Genomic DNA, 17,624 nt, shown 5'->3' with positions numbered 1-17,624 from the left:
ATCACTTGCATACACTGAACACAGACACTGTGAAGATCAGCGACACTTTTAAGAGAGAACTGCACTTTCCTTAAACTTTTCTGTGGGAGAATTGAAACCTTCACCATTTTTCTTTCCAGAGAGAAAGTAAAAAAGTCTAATTCCCACAAGAAGTAGTCTTCTGTAGTTTCAAATTCTAGCATGGAAAGGGGTTCAAGGCCTCATGCAGACAGTTAAGCTAGGTCTAGCAGTGTTTCCAACACTTAGGTTAAAAAATGGTGCCACTTGAAAATCTACTAAGAAAGCTTTCCATTGAGCCCCTTTTTAACTTTGTAAATTGCAATAACACACTGCCTGATTTGTATTTTTATGCTTCAAGCAGTATGAATTTCAGATTAAAAAAAACTCTGGGCAACAGTTGATAGAATCACCCATAATGGTGAACACTTAATCCAGGAAGTGATCAGCCTGGCAGGACAATGACATTTTATTTCATTTTCTTGAGCACATATCCTCTGAAAAACCACTTGCTATATATTCCAGGCATTTTTCTTTCATGTAATCTGTTTCATGGTGGTTCATTGACACGGATGTTGTCATTCTGCACATCATTCTGGAATTTCATTTCCATCACATCACTGCACAACAGACTTGCCCAGCTTGAACCAGCACTGTATTCATTTCTCATCACTTACAGAAGTCATCTCCATGTTGTTCATCTGAGCCTCATGGAAGCCCCCATCTGACATCACTTCCTCCTCTGCTTCTTCCTCAGCTGTTGCAACATTTCGACGTTTAAACAACTAAAGAGAGGAAGCATTTCACATATATATATATTTAATATATATTACATAGCCAATATATACATTGCATTAGGCTGCTATAAAAACTACACATGCTATCACCTGAGAGAAGGCAGTACACTGGCAACAGGACTTCAACTGACAGCGCACGGAAAAAGCTTAGCCATGGAGTAAATGAAAACAGCAATGTGCTAAAATACTGGTTCCTAACAGCTCTGGAAAACTGTTCACTGTTGTCCCCTTCTCTTCTTCACCACCTGCCTCCATCTACAAGCTCTCTAGCTTCTACACCATTGCTTTCTTGCAGAGGATGCTGAGGTTCAGAGACCTGATAAATTCCTGGGTGTTACACATCTTCATAGAACACCTGCAGGGGCTCTGACAGTCGAGTTACAGTGGCAAAGAGGGCTTTGGAGGATGATCATACAGAAGTTATTGTACTGGGATGAGCAGAATTTGGTTGCTGACTTAGAGAAGGTACCCAGTTTAAGATGTCCTGAGAAGAGCTGGAGAGGCTACAGCTACTGGTCAGACAGTTTTGTCTGACCCTCAAGCTGCTCTGGCCAATGTTACTCTTGAGTGAATGAGGAGCACTCTCTCTATGTCTTGTAGAGCCTGCAGAAGTGTGCAAGTGATTCTGATTTCAGACTGACTGCATATGAATCTGGAGGGCAGGAACAACTAAGAAGGGGTTTGGGAGAAGCAGAGTCAGAGACACTGCAAGACAGGACCATTTAAGGACTGGTCACAGATATCTCAACTGCTGTGTGTTACCTGCTCCTCTCTCTTTTGCTTCCGTAGCTGAAGACCCTCTTCCTCCCGCCTGCGACGCATCTCGTCAGGGTTTAGAGATTTGTTCTTGTAGCTCTTCAGCCGGAAATTCTCTTTTCCTGAGGTCGTCATGATTCCTTCACAATGCAATTTAAAAAAGAAGACAAAATTACTCTTCAACAACACATTATTTTATATCGTGTCCACTACTTAAACTCTGCAGCCATGAACTTCAGCCACTGCCCCCCTATATTCCATCACCTAACTTCTAATAAAATTTAGAAGATGGAAAGTAAATTTCACAGAATTGTCACTTTGGTGTGTCAGTTCTTTACAGCAGTCCAACAAACTTTTATTTTATCATTTTGAGGCATCGGAGAATAAGTAAAATATTTAACTAAGAACTAAGGTCTACAAGGCAGAATACATAGCCTGGGCTAAAAAGAAAATTGTATTAAAAAAATTTAACGTTTCTCCACATAGAGAATTAGCCAAATTACATACTCCTGTTTTTACTCAAAAGTGAAGGTGTCTTAGCTGCTTTTTATCTTAATTTACTTTGCATGTCAGTACAGGTGCTTTTTTTTTGCACTTCATATCCAACACTGTAAGCTAATTCAACACAACCGTATTGAAGAAACTTGAAGAAACCCTGTGCTCTTCCTATCCAGACAAAGCCTACAAGGAAATTGAAACAAAAGAAAAATTTTAGGTGGAGATGGTTTAACCATTGAAAATGCTCAATCCTGCAAAGAAAGCACTGCTATTGTTCCCCCCCTCCCCACCCCCAATCCCTAATCCTGCCACTGTTTATGCAGAGGGGCCTTTTTTCAGTCTGTGATTTCCATCTGTCTTATGTAACTCAGTGGGTCGGCATTTATAGCTGCCCATGATGATTTGCACATGTACAACACCACACTTTGGAGTCACTTAGCATAAAGCAGTAGATGGAGACCTGTGTGGAAAGAACTCATTCCCCTGAAAGCAATGGGTGTGGATCAGGTCTCTATTCTTAGTGCTCCATTCTGCTGCTACTTCTCTCCTTACATCATCCCTTTAAATCCAAAAGAGTTTGGGAATCAAATTCTCATCATGTCAGTGTTTCCATGTATCTTCACAGAGATGCAGAGTCTCCAACATATTGTAAATCCTGTAACACAGAATTTAGGAAGCTGCACTATATAAAAAGTTACCCTACAGGACTTTTACAGGTCTCTTTCAAATGCTCTAATGTGTTGTATTAAATAAGCTACCTATCTCAAATTCCATAAGCACAGAATCACCGGATGATAAATTATCTCCTGTGCATTTTCTACTTTAAAATTAAGCAACATGAGTCTGTACAGATTCTCAACAGCTTAGGTTTCCTCTTTAAAATACATCAAATGTATATCAAGTCTAACTACTCTTCTTTCAGTTAGCACAAAGAGTTGTAAGAGAATAACAATTAAAAAAAAAAAGATACTCAAATATGCTTCTTGCTAGAGCCTCTTTTTAAGTTGCTACAACCTGGCAACCGTTTATAAGAATTCTGACGATCAGAACTGACTTTCACAGAAAATATTTTAGACATCACTTCAAGTGTTACTGTATTCTGACAACTTTTTAAAAATTTTAAAAGATTTTAAAAAATGTTCAGGGACACAGAACTACATTGATTGTCAGTCAATCACAGGTTGCACCAAATGCAACATTAGCAACCTGAGCATATGGGAAAGCAATTCAGCAGCTTAATTTTGCTGAAAAGGCTCTCTTGAAATGGCCTTTTTTTTTAATAAAGGTACAACAAAAAGATAAATCTCACAGCACCGTAAGTTCCCTACATCTTTCTTAACAGCTTTAAGACTCATTTCTTCCTGTGTTTACGTGTTTGAGCTTCAAGTGTTTGTGTTTCTTACAGTATGCTTAGCAATTATATGTTCTTCACACTTTTAGTTTACGTGAATAAGCCTGGGATTTTAACTGTAAAAAGAAGTTCAGTCAACAAACACTCCAAATTTCTTTCATTCCCAAAATATTTTGAACAAAGTATTTTATATATTTTAGAATAAGCAAGTTGAACTCAAACACCAGGTGGACAATCATGAGCTAGAAGGACATTCCTAACAGAAAAATGGCTTTGCAGACATTCTGGTCCTTCAGCCCCTGACCATGAATAAACACAGGCATACACTACAGCCCAGATAACATCTCCAGCTTTCCACAGTGTTATTAATAATTCTCCATTTTTGTCTGAAGCCTGTCTTCTCCAAATCATAAGGCTGTATTTGCCTTTATTTGGGATTTCAAGACATTGACAACTTTGATTAACTCCTGTGGTCATTTCACACCTTCATTTTCAATACCTTCAAGTTCTTAATTTAACTGAATTCTTGACAGGGAACATCTTCATCCTTTAATACTGAATTTTATCTCATTTCTATTATGCAGCCTCCATATAATGTTCCAATGTTTCTAAACATCAATTGCACAACCAACTTAATCATAAGTAAGTTTCCTTAGGTGTATTCTTCCTTACTGTACTTAATAACCTAGTTTCCTCCCCATCTCCCAGTTTGTATACTGATTTTCTTTCAATTAATTTTGCTTCTGTCTTTAAGGTAATAATTTCCTTTTTCGTCTCAGAGTTCTCTTAGCCCCTCCTGTTATACTTTAAACCATTGTTTCACTTATTGAAAATACAGGTACAGGATTTACTTGAATTCTTTCTCTGACTTTACTGCAAGCTTTCTACCCAACAGCTTCACAGGCATTATCTTTCTTACACCCTCTACAAGCTGTAGCTGCAGGTTTTGGTTTTGCTTATTTCTGACTTTCAAGACAGCTCACATAAAAGTTTCATTAAAGATTAAACTTTTTTCATCGCTGAGACGTTACCAATCCAACTAGAGATGGGTTCAATACCTTATTTTGTACTAGGCTGTCACTGGTAGTAAATAAAATCCCAGCACACAGCCACACACCTATTTTATACACCTGTCTGTCTAATCTCTATAACTGTTAAAGACATAGTTATTTTCTAGAAGTAATTCTTACTTCTTGAAGGTATCTTAAAATCAATTCTTTCTTTACCATTCTTTTACTGGTTTCCTGACTAGTGGTGAAAAATTCAATGAGTGCATCAAGGATTCCATCCAGCCCACACACACTGACAGCATCTTTGGACCTATTCAAATGTGTGAGCACACAATGGCTTTTTAGGACTAAAAATGTAACAACTCTGTGTTAGTTGTTACAGTCATCCAAGGACTGTTTGCTATAAATCTCCTCCTCCATTTTTGAGGATGTAGCTTATTCCCCAGCCTAAACCACAGAAGCAAAACAACTTCAAATTGTCTCTCTGGTCTTCAGCAGCTTTGGTGTGACTTAGCTGAAAATCTTTCAGTGGTCACTTTAAGTTCACCCTTGCAGCAAATAGCAGACCCTGGATCTTCTCTGCATTGTCAAAATTAACGCTACTTCTGGAGAAAATCTGTGGTGGTTGTCATGGCAATGTTCTACCCATCTTTTCTTTCCTAAAGATAGCACAGCATTGTCCACATTTCTGATACTCCTGGCTACAGATAAAAACCTCTGGAGACCTGGTAAGGAATTTTCATGGTGTATTTCTTGGGCTTTTGTGCAACACCACTCAAGCCCCATATCACACTTTCTCCTTCTCAGTTTGTCTGTATAAAAACAAATTTTAGCAAAATTAAACCCACTATTCCTGGATGTCTGCATTTCCATAGGGCAAACATGATCCCAAATGTTTTTGCTGCTTAAGACAAAAACTGTACCGAATGTGGATGTATTCTAAGCACACGTTTTTAGGGGAAATACAAAGTTCTGCATTTCTCCTTGCTCATCAAGTCAAAGAAACTCTGAAGCACTGGGAAATACAGAGTCAGTCCCTGCCATGACCTACCTTGTCCCAAGCAATCATCTAGATAGGAATAAAAATGAACTCCCTGCCTTCTTAAATCAGCTATCACTGTCACTAGACTTAAGGGCTTTGCCAGAAGGAATACCTTGTGACTAATACTCTTGGATATTTCACACGTCAGAGGTACCGAGATGTAAAAACAAAGCCCTTACAAATCAAGAGCTGTATAATTATAAATATACACATAAAAATTCCAGGTTTTTTACACATGTAATAGCATATATGTACCACGTATACATAATGAAAATTAGATTACCAAATACACTCCTGATATTAAAGACTATTAGAGACAGACTTTCCTTCTTTGGAAATAGGGGCAAGAATATGAAAAAAAAAATGTGTTTCAGGAGTGTAGATCTATACATGACATTCTACCTCACAATGGGAATAGGCCAGAAGGGGAAGACTTGAATATCAAGGCAGAACAGGAGTTTGAAGAGAAATAGTGTGATAAAAAATTATCAAAATTCCCGTGATTTGCCATATTATGAGAGTACATTTCCTAACTGAGGTGGCTGTCAGAAGAAAAGGAGTCACTGGAGGCAGACATGGGAGCTCTCTAGGGCTGTCACACTGCTGTCTCTCCTTTAGATTGCTGCCAGAGAGACACAGAAAAGATACAAGAGGCACCATCAGCCCGGAAAGGACAACTCGTGTTAGAAACAGCACTGTCAGGCAGTGAGAGAAGTTGGAACTATTCAAGGGAAGAAATGCACAAAAGCTTTACTTCCAAGGAGATTTTAGTTTGTTTACTGACTCTGCCAAGAGATTCTACATGTCCTAGAGAAGAAGTTTCCTCACAATCACACTTCTTGACATCAAGCCAAATACCTACAGCACAGCCTGGACAGATGTTTGAGCAATTCACTGAGCTCTGATTACAGGATACATCACCTTCTGACACTCTTCCACGTGAGACTAGAAAACCTATCCAATTTAAAAAGCCAACCTGAAAGCAGCACTTGGTCATTCACTGCCCTCATGAATACATTCTCAAAAAAAAAAAAAAATCAGTATATCAGTATTTTGGCCACAAATGTGTCTGCGTTTTTTTCCCTATGAAATGTAGATTTTGTAAAATCCTTCTGATTTGCTTTTTGGTAATTCACAGGCAACGAGACAGGATGCTAACAGAAGTATTTATACCTTGGGGAAGTAAATGGTCAGTTTTCTTGGAGAGGACAGACAACAAAAACCGTCCATAACAAAACCATGAATAATACAGGGCATAGAATGATAAAAGTATCACCTGGGATTAATTCTATTTTCCTGGAAAAACTTCTAGAGCAAAATCCTACATTTGGCATCATCCTACAGAGATGAAAACACATCCACCAAGTCTCTATACTGTTGACAGTATTATCTGAGAGAGAAAGAAAAATAAAGGAAATCAACAGATTGACTTCTCTCTTCACTGCTGTCTCCTGTTTTTCAAAAGCCAGCTCAGCCAGATAAACACTTTGATGAGGTTGTACCAACTTCTAATGCAAAACTGTTTGACAAACTATACTGGCTTACAAGGGTCTGTGGGAATGCCCATCAGTAGAAGCACCCATATCATCTGAGGGACAAGGGTTTTACTTTCTCTCTGTCCTCAGATTCTTGTAAAGCTCAGGACATCTATAGGAAAGGATATTTAATCATATCAACTACAAAAAGCTATTGTTCAAGCAAAGCACAGCTAATTTCCAAGACTTCTGCTTACCTTTCTCTAGGTGTAAAAGAGGACTGGGAAACCCGTCTCACAGTCCCTATAAAATCAGCAGTTACAGTATTTGTAAAGACCTGTAAAGTAAGTTTTGCTCCAGCCCTAACAAGGAAAAAAAACAATCCTGTGAATTTCATTTTCTGTGGTTTATGAAAGCTGCAACAGCCCAACAGCAGGGATCCACAGTCCTAGGGCAACCAGCATAAAAGAACAATGGAGAAGAAAAGGAACCACCACCCTCTGCTATCCAAAAGGCCAGAAGATTAAAGGAGCTTCAAATGCAACATAAGAATGGTAGCCAAACATGAATAGAATGTAAAACCTTGAAACAGGGTTCAGACTTTAAGAGCCTTTCTGTTAAAAAACAGAATTAAGAAGTGGATTTCTTCATGGAACTGCTGCCCATTTCCATAGCTTTCAAATCTGCTTTATTTTGCAGGCTTCCTAGTCCTCTTAGGGCTTTTCCCTGCCCAGTGGTAAGCCTTAATTCATAATTGTTTCTGTTCTAGCACTTTTATAACCCTGTGAAATAGCAAAACAAGTACTAACCCCCCTAATCTATGGTTAATTTGGCATGTTCTAGCTCTAGACCACTTGGCAAGTTGGACTGGTTCTTCCTTAAAAATAAGAATAACCTTAAAATAATCAGTACAAGACCTAAAAGACAAACAACATTGCACAACATGGAATGTGATATTACAGAAAAATTACAAACTTTAATATTGCTCCAAGGCAAAAAAAAAAGGGGGGAGGAATACATTGTGTGCTATCTGAACAATGTTGAGACACCTCTGTCAAATGTGCAGGGATGTCACATTGTCACATTTCAACACCTCATCCTGATTCTTACCCACAAAAAAAAAAGGCTGAAAAGTTGGCTAAAGTAAAGACAAACAACTACCACATCAAAGGTATTTCTGCAAAATTACTGATCTTCAAGATCTTCTGTCCTTCCAAAAAAAGTACCTATTTTTTAAGAGATGTACTTAAAAGCAGGTCAACATCAGCTTGCCAGGCTCTTGATCTTCTTTACACTAAAAGCAAGCAAACAAACAAACAAAAACCTATAGGGAAAAAAAATCAAGGAAGTATATTTCTGGTTACATAAAGAAACCAACCAGTAACAGAAACAGAATTAATTACCTGACACTTGGTGCTACCTCAGAAACTGATCTGGCACATCAGCCTGTATTACTAGCTAAACTCACTGACAGCCACCGAGCCAGACACTTAATTTTTTTAAAAGTTTGAGGATTGTGTGCTTTTTTTTTTCCCCTCTCTTTTTTGAAGAAACACTGCTGAACAGATTAAGAAGTAATGCATTTACATTTATTGGAAAACACTTTTAGAAGGCAAAGTGCACAATAAAAGACTATAGCGTGTGTATCTAGCACTACATTTACTACCATGAAGATATTTACAAGATGTTTTGAGTTCCATTTTTAAAAGGTCCATTTTGACTTAACAAGGCAGCAGATACAGTTTTCAAAGTTCCAGAAAGCTTTTAACTTGAGTGAGAAGGCAAAAAAACTGACTGTCAAAGCCAGGTCAATTTAAAATGAAAACATCCTCAGATTTGTTAACTGACACTTTCTGATTTGAGTTGAAAACACAAAATTCCTTTACTGTGTTCAAAGACGCAACAGTGCAATAAATCTGTTTAAATTAAAAAACCCTCACCTTCATTTCTATAACCCCACACTCCACAACTAACCTGAAACCAAAAGGTCCCACAAGTCACAACACAAAGAAGCAAGTGATGGGGAATTAAACTATTCAGCCACACAGGATTATCCTGACATTAAAAAAAAATAACCTCACGTTAATGTGCCCATCCATATGAAACAACAAAAGTGATTATTCCTGTGTGCCAAATGAAGATGTAATCTGTTTTTCTTTTGAAGAGGAGATACATTTGTATTTTGATCAAGATTACAGCACATCCTCTCTGCACTCACAGAATGGGCTGGCCAACTATGTATTTTCTGAAAAGTCATATCTAAAAGAGGGACTGCTTGAAAAACCACACTTGACAGTCATCTGTCAGAAAAAAAAAAGATCACCCTAACATTTCCAAAATCCTAACTTGCCCTAAACATTATTTATGAGTGAACAAGAGTGCACCTTTCAGAATATCACACAATGAAAAGAAGGCGGCTCTGACAGTTTAAAACAAATTAGGTTAAAAATAAACTAAATTAATAATTAAGTTGAGTTTGTCGTTTCAAACAGCTTTTGTTTAGGGTTGGAAATATCAGAAGGCACTGAAAGCAAAGCTACCTCATGCTTCCCATGATGACAAATCTGCCTGCCACAATTGTATCATTTGCTGTGACTCAGCACTATGGAAGATGCGTGTGCAAACCAACAAAAATAACAGTAAGTCAAAATTCTACGGATTTCATCCTAGCTTTGGACATCTGCAATGAAAGAGTCACACAGCACTGAGGTATCAGCCACATCAAGCCAAAACCCATAGGCATTTCAAAGCTTAGTTACACTCATTTTGCCCCCCTCATCCCATCTGCAGGCAATACACCTCCTACCAACAGCTCCTGAATCCAACTAACAGCACATTCACAGAGACACCTCTTCTCTTTTCTGATAACTTATCAGTACCAAAAAAAAGGTAGAAGAACACATAGGCAGTTGAAGAAAGGATCATGTGGAAGCTCTACAAAGAATCCCTGAGTCTTTTAAGAGGCAATCTCACCCTACTTCAGACAAAAACCGCAACAACCTAATGTTAATCACAACATTATTATTGGACTTTATTTACAGATACTTACAGTTTGTGATCCACCAAAAGGTGGCTTGTTTGCCCATTTTCATAATTCAACAGGTGAATTTGCTTTCAAGTGTTACCTTAGCACTAAATTTGATAGGCTTTGTTTCAAGATATGTTCAGGATGTTTAGCCACAGGATATTAATTTTATGGTTTTAGAAGCAGCACATCACTTACATATAATCTCAACTTATATAAAATAAAATAAAGATCTGTGCGCGTCAAACCAGTTGGTATCTCACAGAACATACAAATCCTCCTGCTGAGCCTGACAAGCACTCTGAACTACCAATAAAAACAGAAAAACAGAGAAAATAAATACTGTGGATCACAAGGAAGCTGCTGGCAACAGGTGACTGCCTAAATCTTAAGTCCTATGTCACACTCTGAAAGCCCAGAGTCCATAACTCCCCACACACATGCAGGAACAGTCGTATTCCTTTCAGTTCCAATGAGCTTTAGCATCTGTCTCTTCATGACACTAAGCAATAATTGTGTTTCAACAAAGTGTTTACATTATTCCAAACCAAATTTCTTCTGTAACTGAACTCCATTTATTCCTGTCTAACATGAAGAGACCAGAAGTGATCCTGTGATGTGCAGTCTACCACAACTTTCTAACACTTTTTTATATATTCTTGCTACTAACATCCTTTATAAATCACTTCTGCTGAAAGGAAATTTACTGTCACCTGTCTTAGACTACATCTACTTTTTATCCTCAAAATGAATTATAAAGTCTGCACAATGTTTAGTGCAATTTAAGACATTCAGGAGGTGGCATAATATCATTTCCAGTCCTGCTGGTCTACAGATTTAAAATTCAGTAGAGATTTTTAGAGTGTTTAGCTTAAAATTACCTTTTCTGTTTTTCCAGAGTCCCTTTACCTTGTCCACAATAATTTAAAAGTACTTCTACAGGTCTTGCATTCTACTGCTGGCATTTTGTATCTTGAAAACTCCACATTTATTCTTGGAAATAACATTGAACAGTTTAATCCACTTACTTGCTTAACAGACTTTAAAAACTGTAACAGATGAGGATTTTTTTCTTCAGAGCAGAAAAAAAAGCTGACTTGCTATCATAATGCTGCCTCTATTCTCTGTAATTTACATCAGCATTTCTTTATTAGTATTATTATATTATTTAAACAAGTACATCCATTATGCCTTCACCACTTAGTACGAAGCTGAATAATTTTTCTATCAGTTCAGCTTCCACTTGTTCTCTGAAAAAGAGGTGGTCTGGTCTGTCTAACTCGTTTGTCCATTACATCATTCCAGAACCTCCAGTGCAGATATTTCAGCCACTCAGAATATTTCATCAAGTGTGTAATTCCTTTAATGTATTTTATTTTTCTTGACTTGCTCACAGCCTACCAGGCGCACTCACTGTTCCCTTTGGCCTTCAGAAGTATTTAAACAAATACTTGCTGCTGCCCTTCTACTTCTCTTATGTTGCAAATTAACATTAAAGCCCCTAGCCCTAAATCACATCCCTCTTTTTTTTTATGTGCTATATGCTATCTTGGAAAAACTTGATTTCAGTTTTTCAGGGAGGCACTGGTTAACAAACATCAAGCTCTTGCCATAAAACTTACATTTTGCAACTTAAGAACTTTTTCAGTTGCCTTTAAAGGTACACTTTTGTGTTCTTAAAGATGGAAATTAAGCCCCCTCAAGAACTTGTGAAACACTTCAGAATTAAAAATTCACAACACAGTGGAGGGACAAATAGATTTTAAAGCAAGCCTGCAGAAACAGGACCATAAAAGAAAATGTATCATTCTATTAACATTAACTTATTCAGCAGAAGGGGAGGAAATAAAAAAAAAAGAAAGTAAAGAGCACTGTATAGAAACACTGAAGCTGAAATAAGACTATCATATAACCTGCTTAAATAAACATTTACACTTAGAAGTTTCTACAAAGAACCTTCCAGAAACTGCTGCAACTGACTGTAGGACTTTTTAATTCTTGTGGTGACTTGGGCCAGTGCTGCTGCCATGGGCTGTTGCCACCTTGTGCTTTCCAAATGGATTAAACTGGGACTTCTCCAGGAGCTAGCACTCAGCTGAATATACAGGACCACATAACCATACCAGCTCTGAATTCATCAACACAGAAAACACAACATCAGGAAAAATCAGCACATGGCACACTGACAGCAAGAGGTGAACACCCTGGTTCGGTGTCAGAGTGGGAGATGGGATGTAACAAAAACTCTGCTTTGATGTTGGGGGTCAGTGGGGGGATGCCAAGGCCCCAAAACAGTCACATCTCTCAGAAGTGAAGCATCACTGAATCTCTTTGAAAGACTGTGACAAGAAAATCCATGCTGAGAAAAATCTCTACCTCCTGTGTCATCTTAAGTTACCATGCCTCAAGCTTTGATTCCTTTCCCCTGTGCCTATGGGTATGTCTAAAGGGTAATTAAAAGGTGCAACCACAGCTCAAGTAGAAACTTCAAAACTTGTTTTGAATGAGTTCACATGTCAATGCAGGTGGTAACATTGAAAGAAGTACACAATGAAGTTACAATAAAAACAAGGCCAAATACACAAAAGATCAGCTTGATACAACCTATTAATTTACACAGTGCTTCATTATCAGCTGGAGGGAATTCTACTCTACTACTAAATGCGAGAGGTATATACAAAATAGATTTAAAATAAAGAGCTTCTGAGGATAAAGTTGCAATCCCATTTCCTGAGAGCTCATTGCCATCTCTCAACTTTGTTAAGTCTTTCATTAACATCAAGCAGTCAGAGCAGAAAATACGCCAGCAAACAAAAAAATCCAGAGGAACAGCAGCTTGAATAAAGGATAAAGGGACCATTAAACACCACAATTCAGCACCATTTGGGAATTCTGCAGAAACAGCAGCCCGGTATTTTCACAGCTCATGACGTATCTTTTCAGCTCGGAGTTTCATTTTCATGAAACGCCCTCAAGAGGCAAAGCTTAAAATCATTGTTACAGGGACCGCTCTACGGGCAACACAGATTTAGAGACTATGAATGGGACAAGTTTCTGTTGCATATAAAGTCTCTGGAACAGGAGAACTGGAAAGGGCCACCCAGCGCTAACTTTCCATCGTGTACAGGCAGTCAAAGAAATAACATTTTAAGCAAAATAATGCGAGGCTACGGGGTGATATTTGCAGGGAGATGTCAGAACTTTTTTAAATCATCTAACACCACAAGGGAAAAAATTAAAACCCCCGAAAGCTTGGAAGATACAGGAGAAAGTTTCTCTTCCCCTCCACGGAATCAATCAGGTTGGAAAAGACCTCCCAGATCACCGAGTCCAACTGTGACCCAACACCACCATGCCAAACAGACCACGGCATTGAGTGCCACATCCAGTCTTTCCTCTAACACCTCCAGGAACGGTGACTCTACCATCTCCTTGGGCAGCCCATTCCAATGCTTAACCACGCTTCTCATGAAGAGATTCCTCCCGATGTCCAAGCTAAACTTCCCCTGGCTCAGCTTACGACGATGTCCTCTCGTCCAGCTGATGCCCTGCCTCTGCTCGCACCCCGTCCCACGGTGGGAGCAGCAGCACGGGGCCATCCCGTCCCCACGGCGCGGAGTTATGCGACTCCGCGCAGCCAACCACGGTGACTTCCAAAGCCGGCGCTTCGGCAGCCAAACAGAGTTCCTCCAGCCACGAGGAGCCTCTCCCCGGGCAGAGCTGGACCGGCCCGCCTCTCCCCAGTTCCCCCGCGAGGTGCGGGTCCCGGTCCCCGTCCCGATCCCGGCCCACGCGCGCGCCGCTCCCGCCGCGCCGGCCCCGGCCCCGCCCCGCGCGCGGCCCCCGCGCGCCTGTTGCACGCGCGCGCGCGCACGGGCCGGGGGTTAGCGAGAGGGCTCGCGCCGCGCGCGGCACCCCCGGCCCGGGCCTCCCCTCCCCCCGCCCCACAACCCGAGCCGCCGGCAGCCGATCCCCGCCCGGTCCCTCCTCCCGCGGGGACGCGGCCCCGCGCACCGCCCGGCTGCCGTCACGCTCGCTCCGCCGGGGCCGAGGTAACGAGACTCCCCCCCGCCCCCGTACCTGCTGCCGGCCCGGCGCGGCACCGCGCTGTCTCCTCTCGGGCCCGAGGCGCGCGAGCGCCGCTCCCTCCCTGCCTCCCTCCTTCCCTCCCTGCCTGCCCGGCGCTGGCTGGCAGCGGCACTGCGCACGCGCTGGGCGCGCCGCGGCGCCCTCTGGGAGGAAGAGCCCTTCCGGCGAAGCCGGCCAGCGGCGGCGGCGCCCTCCTCAGGACTGCGCGGCCCCGAAGGAAAGACTACGGTTCCCGGCAAGCAGCGCGCGCCCCCACGCGGGCGCACCTCTCCCGCCACGGGGCACGCCGGGAGTTGTAGTACGACGGGAGGTGGCGCCGCGCCCGGGAGGGGTTGGGGAGGGGAAGGAGGTGCCTCGTCCCTTCCCCGCTTGAGGGGCGGCGGCGGGCGACCGGTGGTGTCGTGTGCCGGGACACGGAGGTGGCGGTAGCTGTGGCAGTGGCTATGGCGCAGCAGCCGCCAATGTCACGGCGGTGTTAGGCCCCAACGCGCCGCCCGCCAGCGCCGCCGCCAGGGAGCTCCGTGCCGGGAAGCTCTGAAAGGGGCAGGGATGTTCCCGAGGTTGTTACGGCCCAGGATAGCGCAGCGAGCTGATGTTTCCACTTTAATTAATGCAGGTCCCCTAGCGGTGGCCTCGGTTTCTCCGCAGAGCGCGTCACTGCGGGTGCGGCGAGCGGCGGAGCCATTTCGCTGTGCCACGGGCCATGCCGTGGCCGCCACGGACACAGCGGCGGCCGCGGGCCGGAGAGGCTGCTGGTCAGCCACGGTGTACAATGCCACAGACACGTACATGAGACTGTGTGGCACAAGCGGGACCGCACACCCTCAGAGGAGCACAGGGTGTCGATGGCAGGAGGGGGAGCCCAAGCAGCGCCCACCAGGCTGCTTCCAGGCCCGTCCCAGGAGCCATCAGCCGAATAAAGGCCCACTTCGAGGGGCACAGGAGCACAGTGGCAGGTGGGAACCCAAATTAAGGACTCAGAGAAAGGAACACCCTGTCCAGCCACATCCCAGGAGCCTCAGCCCCAGAGCACCTTTAGGATTAGGGGTGTAGCTGTCTTCAGGGGTGTGGGACACAGGACGAGATGCAGGGGATGAGCATCTGGGGATTGCACAGGACTCATCAGGGAGCGATTAGGGCAGGAACCAGGGGTGATCTAGGTCACACAGAGAAACAAATATAGCATACAGGAATAAAAAGGGCCGGTCGTGTGTCAATGGCTTGTGGTGATTTGTCCACGTCCTGCACCTGATCAGTGCAGCCTGTCGGGTCTTCTCATTAAACTCCTTCTGCACTTTGCCCTGCGTGAGGAACTCGTGGTCAGAGCGCCACAGGGAGCTGGCTGCTGGGGGGCTGGAGAGGCTGGCATTGAGGGGCAGCTCCTGGGCACTGCCTGAGCCCAGCTGCTGGAAGGAGACACACTGTACACGTGTGTGAATACTTCTGTAAATACACAGACGCTCACTAGTGCGCCTCCGTCCTGCTCAGCTGGAGCAGAGAGTGGGATGAGGCTGGCACTGCTGTGTGGGAGTGCTCTGTGTGGATGGATGTGTAATCTGTGTCCATGTGTATTTGCTTAATTGGTGCATATGTGAATTTGTGCACGTGCCTGCTGGGAATACAAACTCTGTCTGGCTACTGCTTGGACTTGGGCATGGAGCTGCAGCAGCCTCACCTTTCTCAGGGTACCAGATCTCAAACAATTTTGCCACAGCAATAGATATGTATATTTGTGTACATACACACATTGGTATATTTCACAGGGCTTCACATAGAAGCACAGCATTTCTACCCATTGAATTGAGAGAAGATAGATTAAAGCAGGCAGGCAACAGCTTTCTCCCAAAGCTTTTGCACCAAAAAGAAAAGAAAAAAACCAAAACAAAACAACAACAAGTTCTGCTTTTCTTTCAGGGATTTCACATTTCTTGCACCCTACCTAAGCACATCTGTAATGCATCAGGAGGTCTGGTTACAGTATTGGCTGGCATTCCTGATATACCTTGAATCAAATTAGCACAGTTATGGGTGGCAGCAGAGATCTTCAGGTTCTCCTGGTTTTGATGAAAGTCTGGTTTGAGGTGCAATGGAGTTAATGCAATGCAGGTACAAGGATTAATTCCTGTCTTCTGTCTGTCTGCTGTTTTGCTCCCTGCTCCCCATCAAGTACATATTTTCAGGCATGGTGAACTATGTTCATTCTGCAAGCCTTGTGATAACCTGCCCTTAACAGCCACCACAGATGACACCTTTTTGGATCACAGTCATCACCTGCAGGCAAGGATTTGCAAAACTTGTGTGGGGTGAGGCTGTGAGGCAGCCTACCAGAGAGAGAGGCAGGTCCAGGCTGCCTGGGTCTGTGTGATCACAGAGCAAAGCATGGAAACAGCAAAAAGCACCACCAGAGTTCCTACTGTCTGAAAGCAGAGATACCTGAGACCAGGCTGACATCAGGTGCAGGTAAAATTAAGACAGAAGGTAGCTTCATTTCTGACAACTTCTGAAGCCCTGAGAGTTTTTGTAATCTGAGTTAATTCAGCTGGAGGGAATTTACTCTTAAACCAATACACAATTTTGAGCAGAATTTTTCTTCATGCAAAAGCAAGGCACACCCTCAGCATGTTTTTAAACACAGCCTGAAAAGATGACAACAACACTGAATGCTGACAAATGACCCTGAGCTGGGTGAGGAAGAGTGGAAGTGGACAGAGTAAACAGATCAGCCATCATGCTGTGATTGGGTTAAATTTGAGTTTAGGCAGAATACCCCTGGCTCTTGTTTTCCCCAGTGCAATGGGATGCCAGAAAATGGTATCACGATAATGCAGCCCTTTCTAAAAAAGGCCACAGAGCCAGACTGCTGACCATATTTAGCTCTACTAAGTTGCAATTGGCACCAGCAAGCCTTGGTTGTCACCCACTGACATTTTGTTCAGCCCTAAAAATGAAAACAGTTGCCTGCAATGTTTCAAGCCATGAGAGTCACCGAGGACTCACAGATGGGAAAGAGGAAGATAAGGCAATGTATCAAGTTCATCATGATTTAGGATCTCAAGGCCACCACAGCCAAAAGGGTTGTTCTGTGTTTCTGAGGCAGTGAGAGGTGGCAGCAAACAGCAGCAGTGTCACAAGGGATGTCTGCAGCCAGATGGGGTGAGCACCCACCAGGGAGAAGCAGCACCTACCCCATCTGCACCCCTGAACCTCACTGGCATGGAGGACCTGTCCCTACTCGCCATCAGTATGAAGTTCTCCCCATGGAAGTCGCTGGGAAATGCTTTAATGAGTCTGTGCCTACAGTAAAGCATGACTGCTCTCCTTTGCTCCTTTGCTTCCCCAGGTTTGGCTGAGGAAGGGTGGTGCTGGGAGCCGTACCCTCAGGCTTACTCTTGGTGGCTGGTGGGACCTTTTCACTGTGCAATGGAGGGATTGAAGCTTGGGAGTCTCCTGGGGGTCCCCAGGAGGAGTGCAGGCACCTCTGCCCAGCTGCTCAAGTCTGGGCCATTCCCACTTTCCTCTCCTTGTGTCCACCCTCTGGACAGATCAGAAAACCACCATTGCTGTCTGTGCCAGCTGCTGCATCC

At 43.0% G+C, this 17,624-nt stretch overlaps 1 protein-coding gene across 3 annotated transcripts in view; it reads right to left on the bottom strand.

Moving 5' to 3' along the window:
• Window positions 1-14,134, bottom strand: part of KPNA1 (karyopherin subunit alpha 1) — a 52,466-nt gene extending 38,332 nt beyond the window's left edge. For 2 of the 3 annotated variants that reach the window (XM_084226829.1, XM_084226831.1), the window contains exons 1-3: window positions 6,728-6,838; window positions 1,557-1,690; window positions 675-782 (exon numbers count right to left, since the gene is read on the bottom strand). In XM_084226829.1, the coding sequence (XP_084082955.1) occupies window positions 675-782; window positions 1,557-1,690; window positions 6,728-6,809 (324 nt within the window). In that variant the 5' untranslated portion in view covers window positions 6,810-6,838. Of the gene's footprint in view, window positions 1-674; window positions 783-1,556; window positions 1,691-6,727; window positions 6,839-14,031 lie in introns of those variants that run through there. The other variant, XM_084226830.1, reaches the window with a different exon arrangement.
• Window positions 14,135-17,624: the final 3,490 nt, after the last annotated feature.

Source organism: Fringilla coelebs (genome assembly GCF_963513975.1).
Source record: "Fringilla coelebs genome assembly, chromosome: 2".
Classification (NCBI taxonomy): Eukaryota; Metazoa; Chordata; class Aves; order Passeriformes; family Fringillidae; genus Fringilla; species Fringilla coelebs.
The sequence above is the reverse complement of the archived record's forward strand: the minus strand, read 5'-3'. Positions and strand labels throughout refer to the sequence as shown.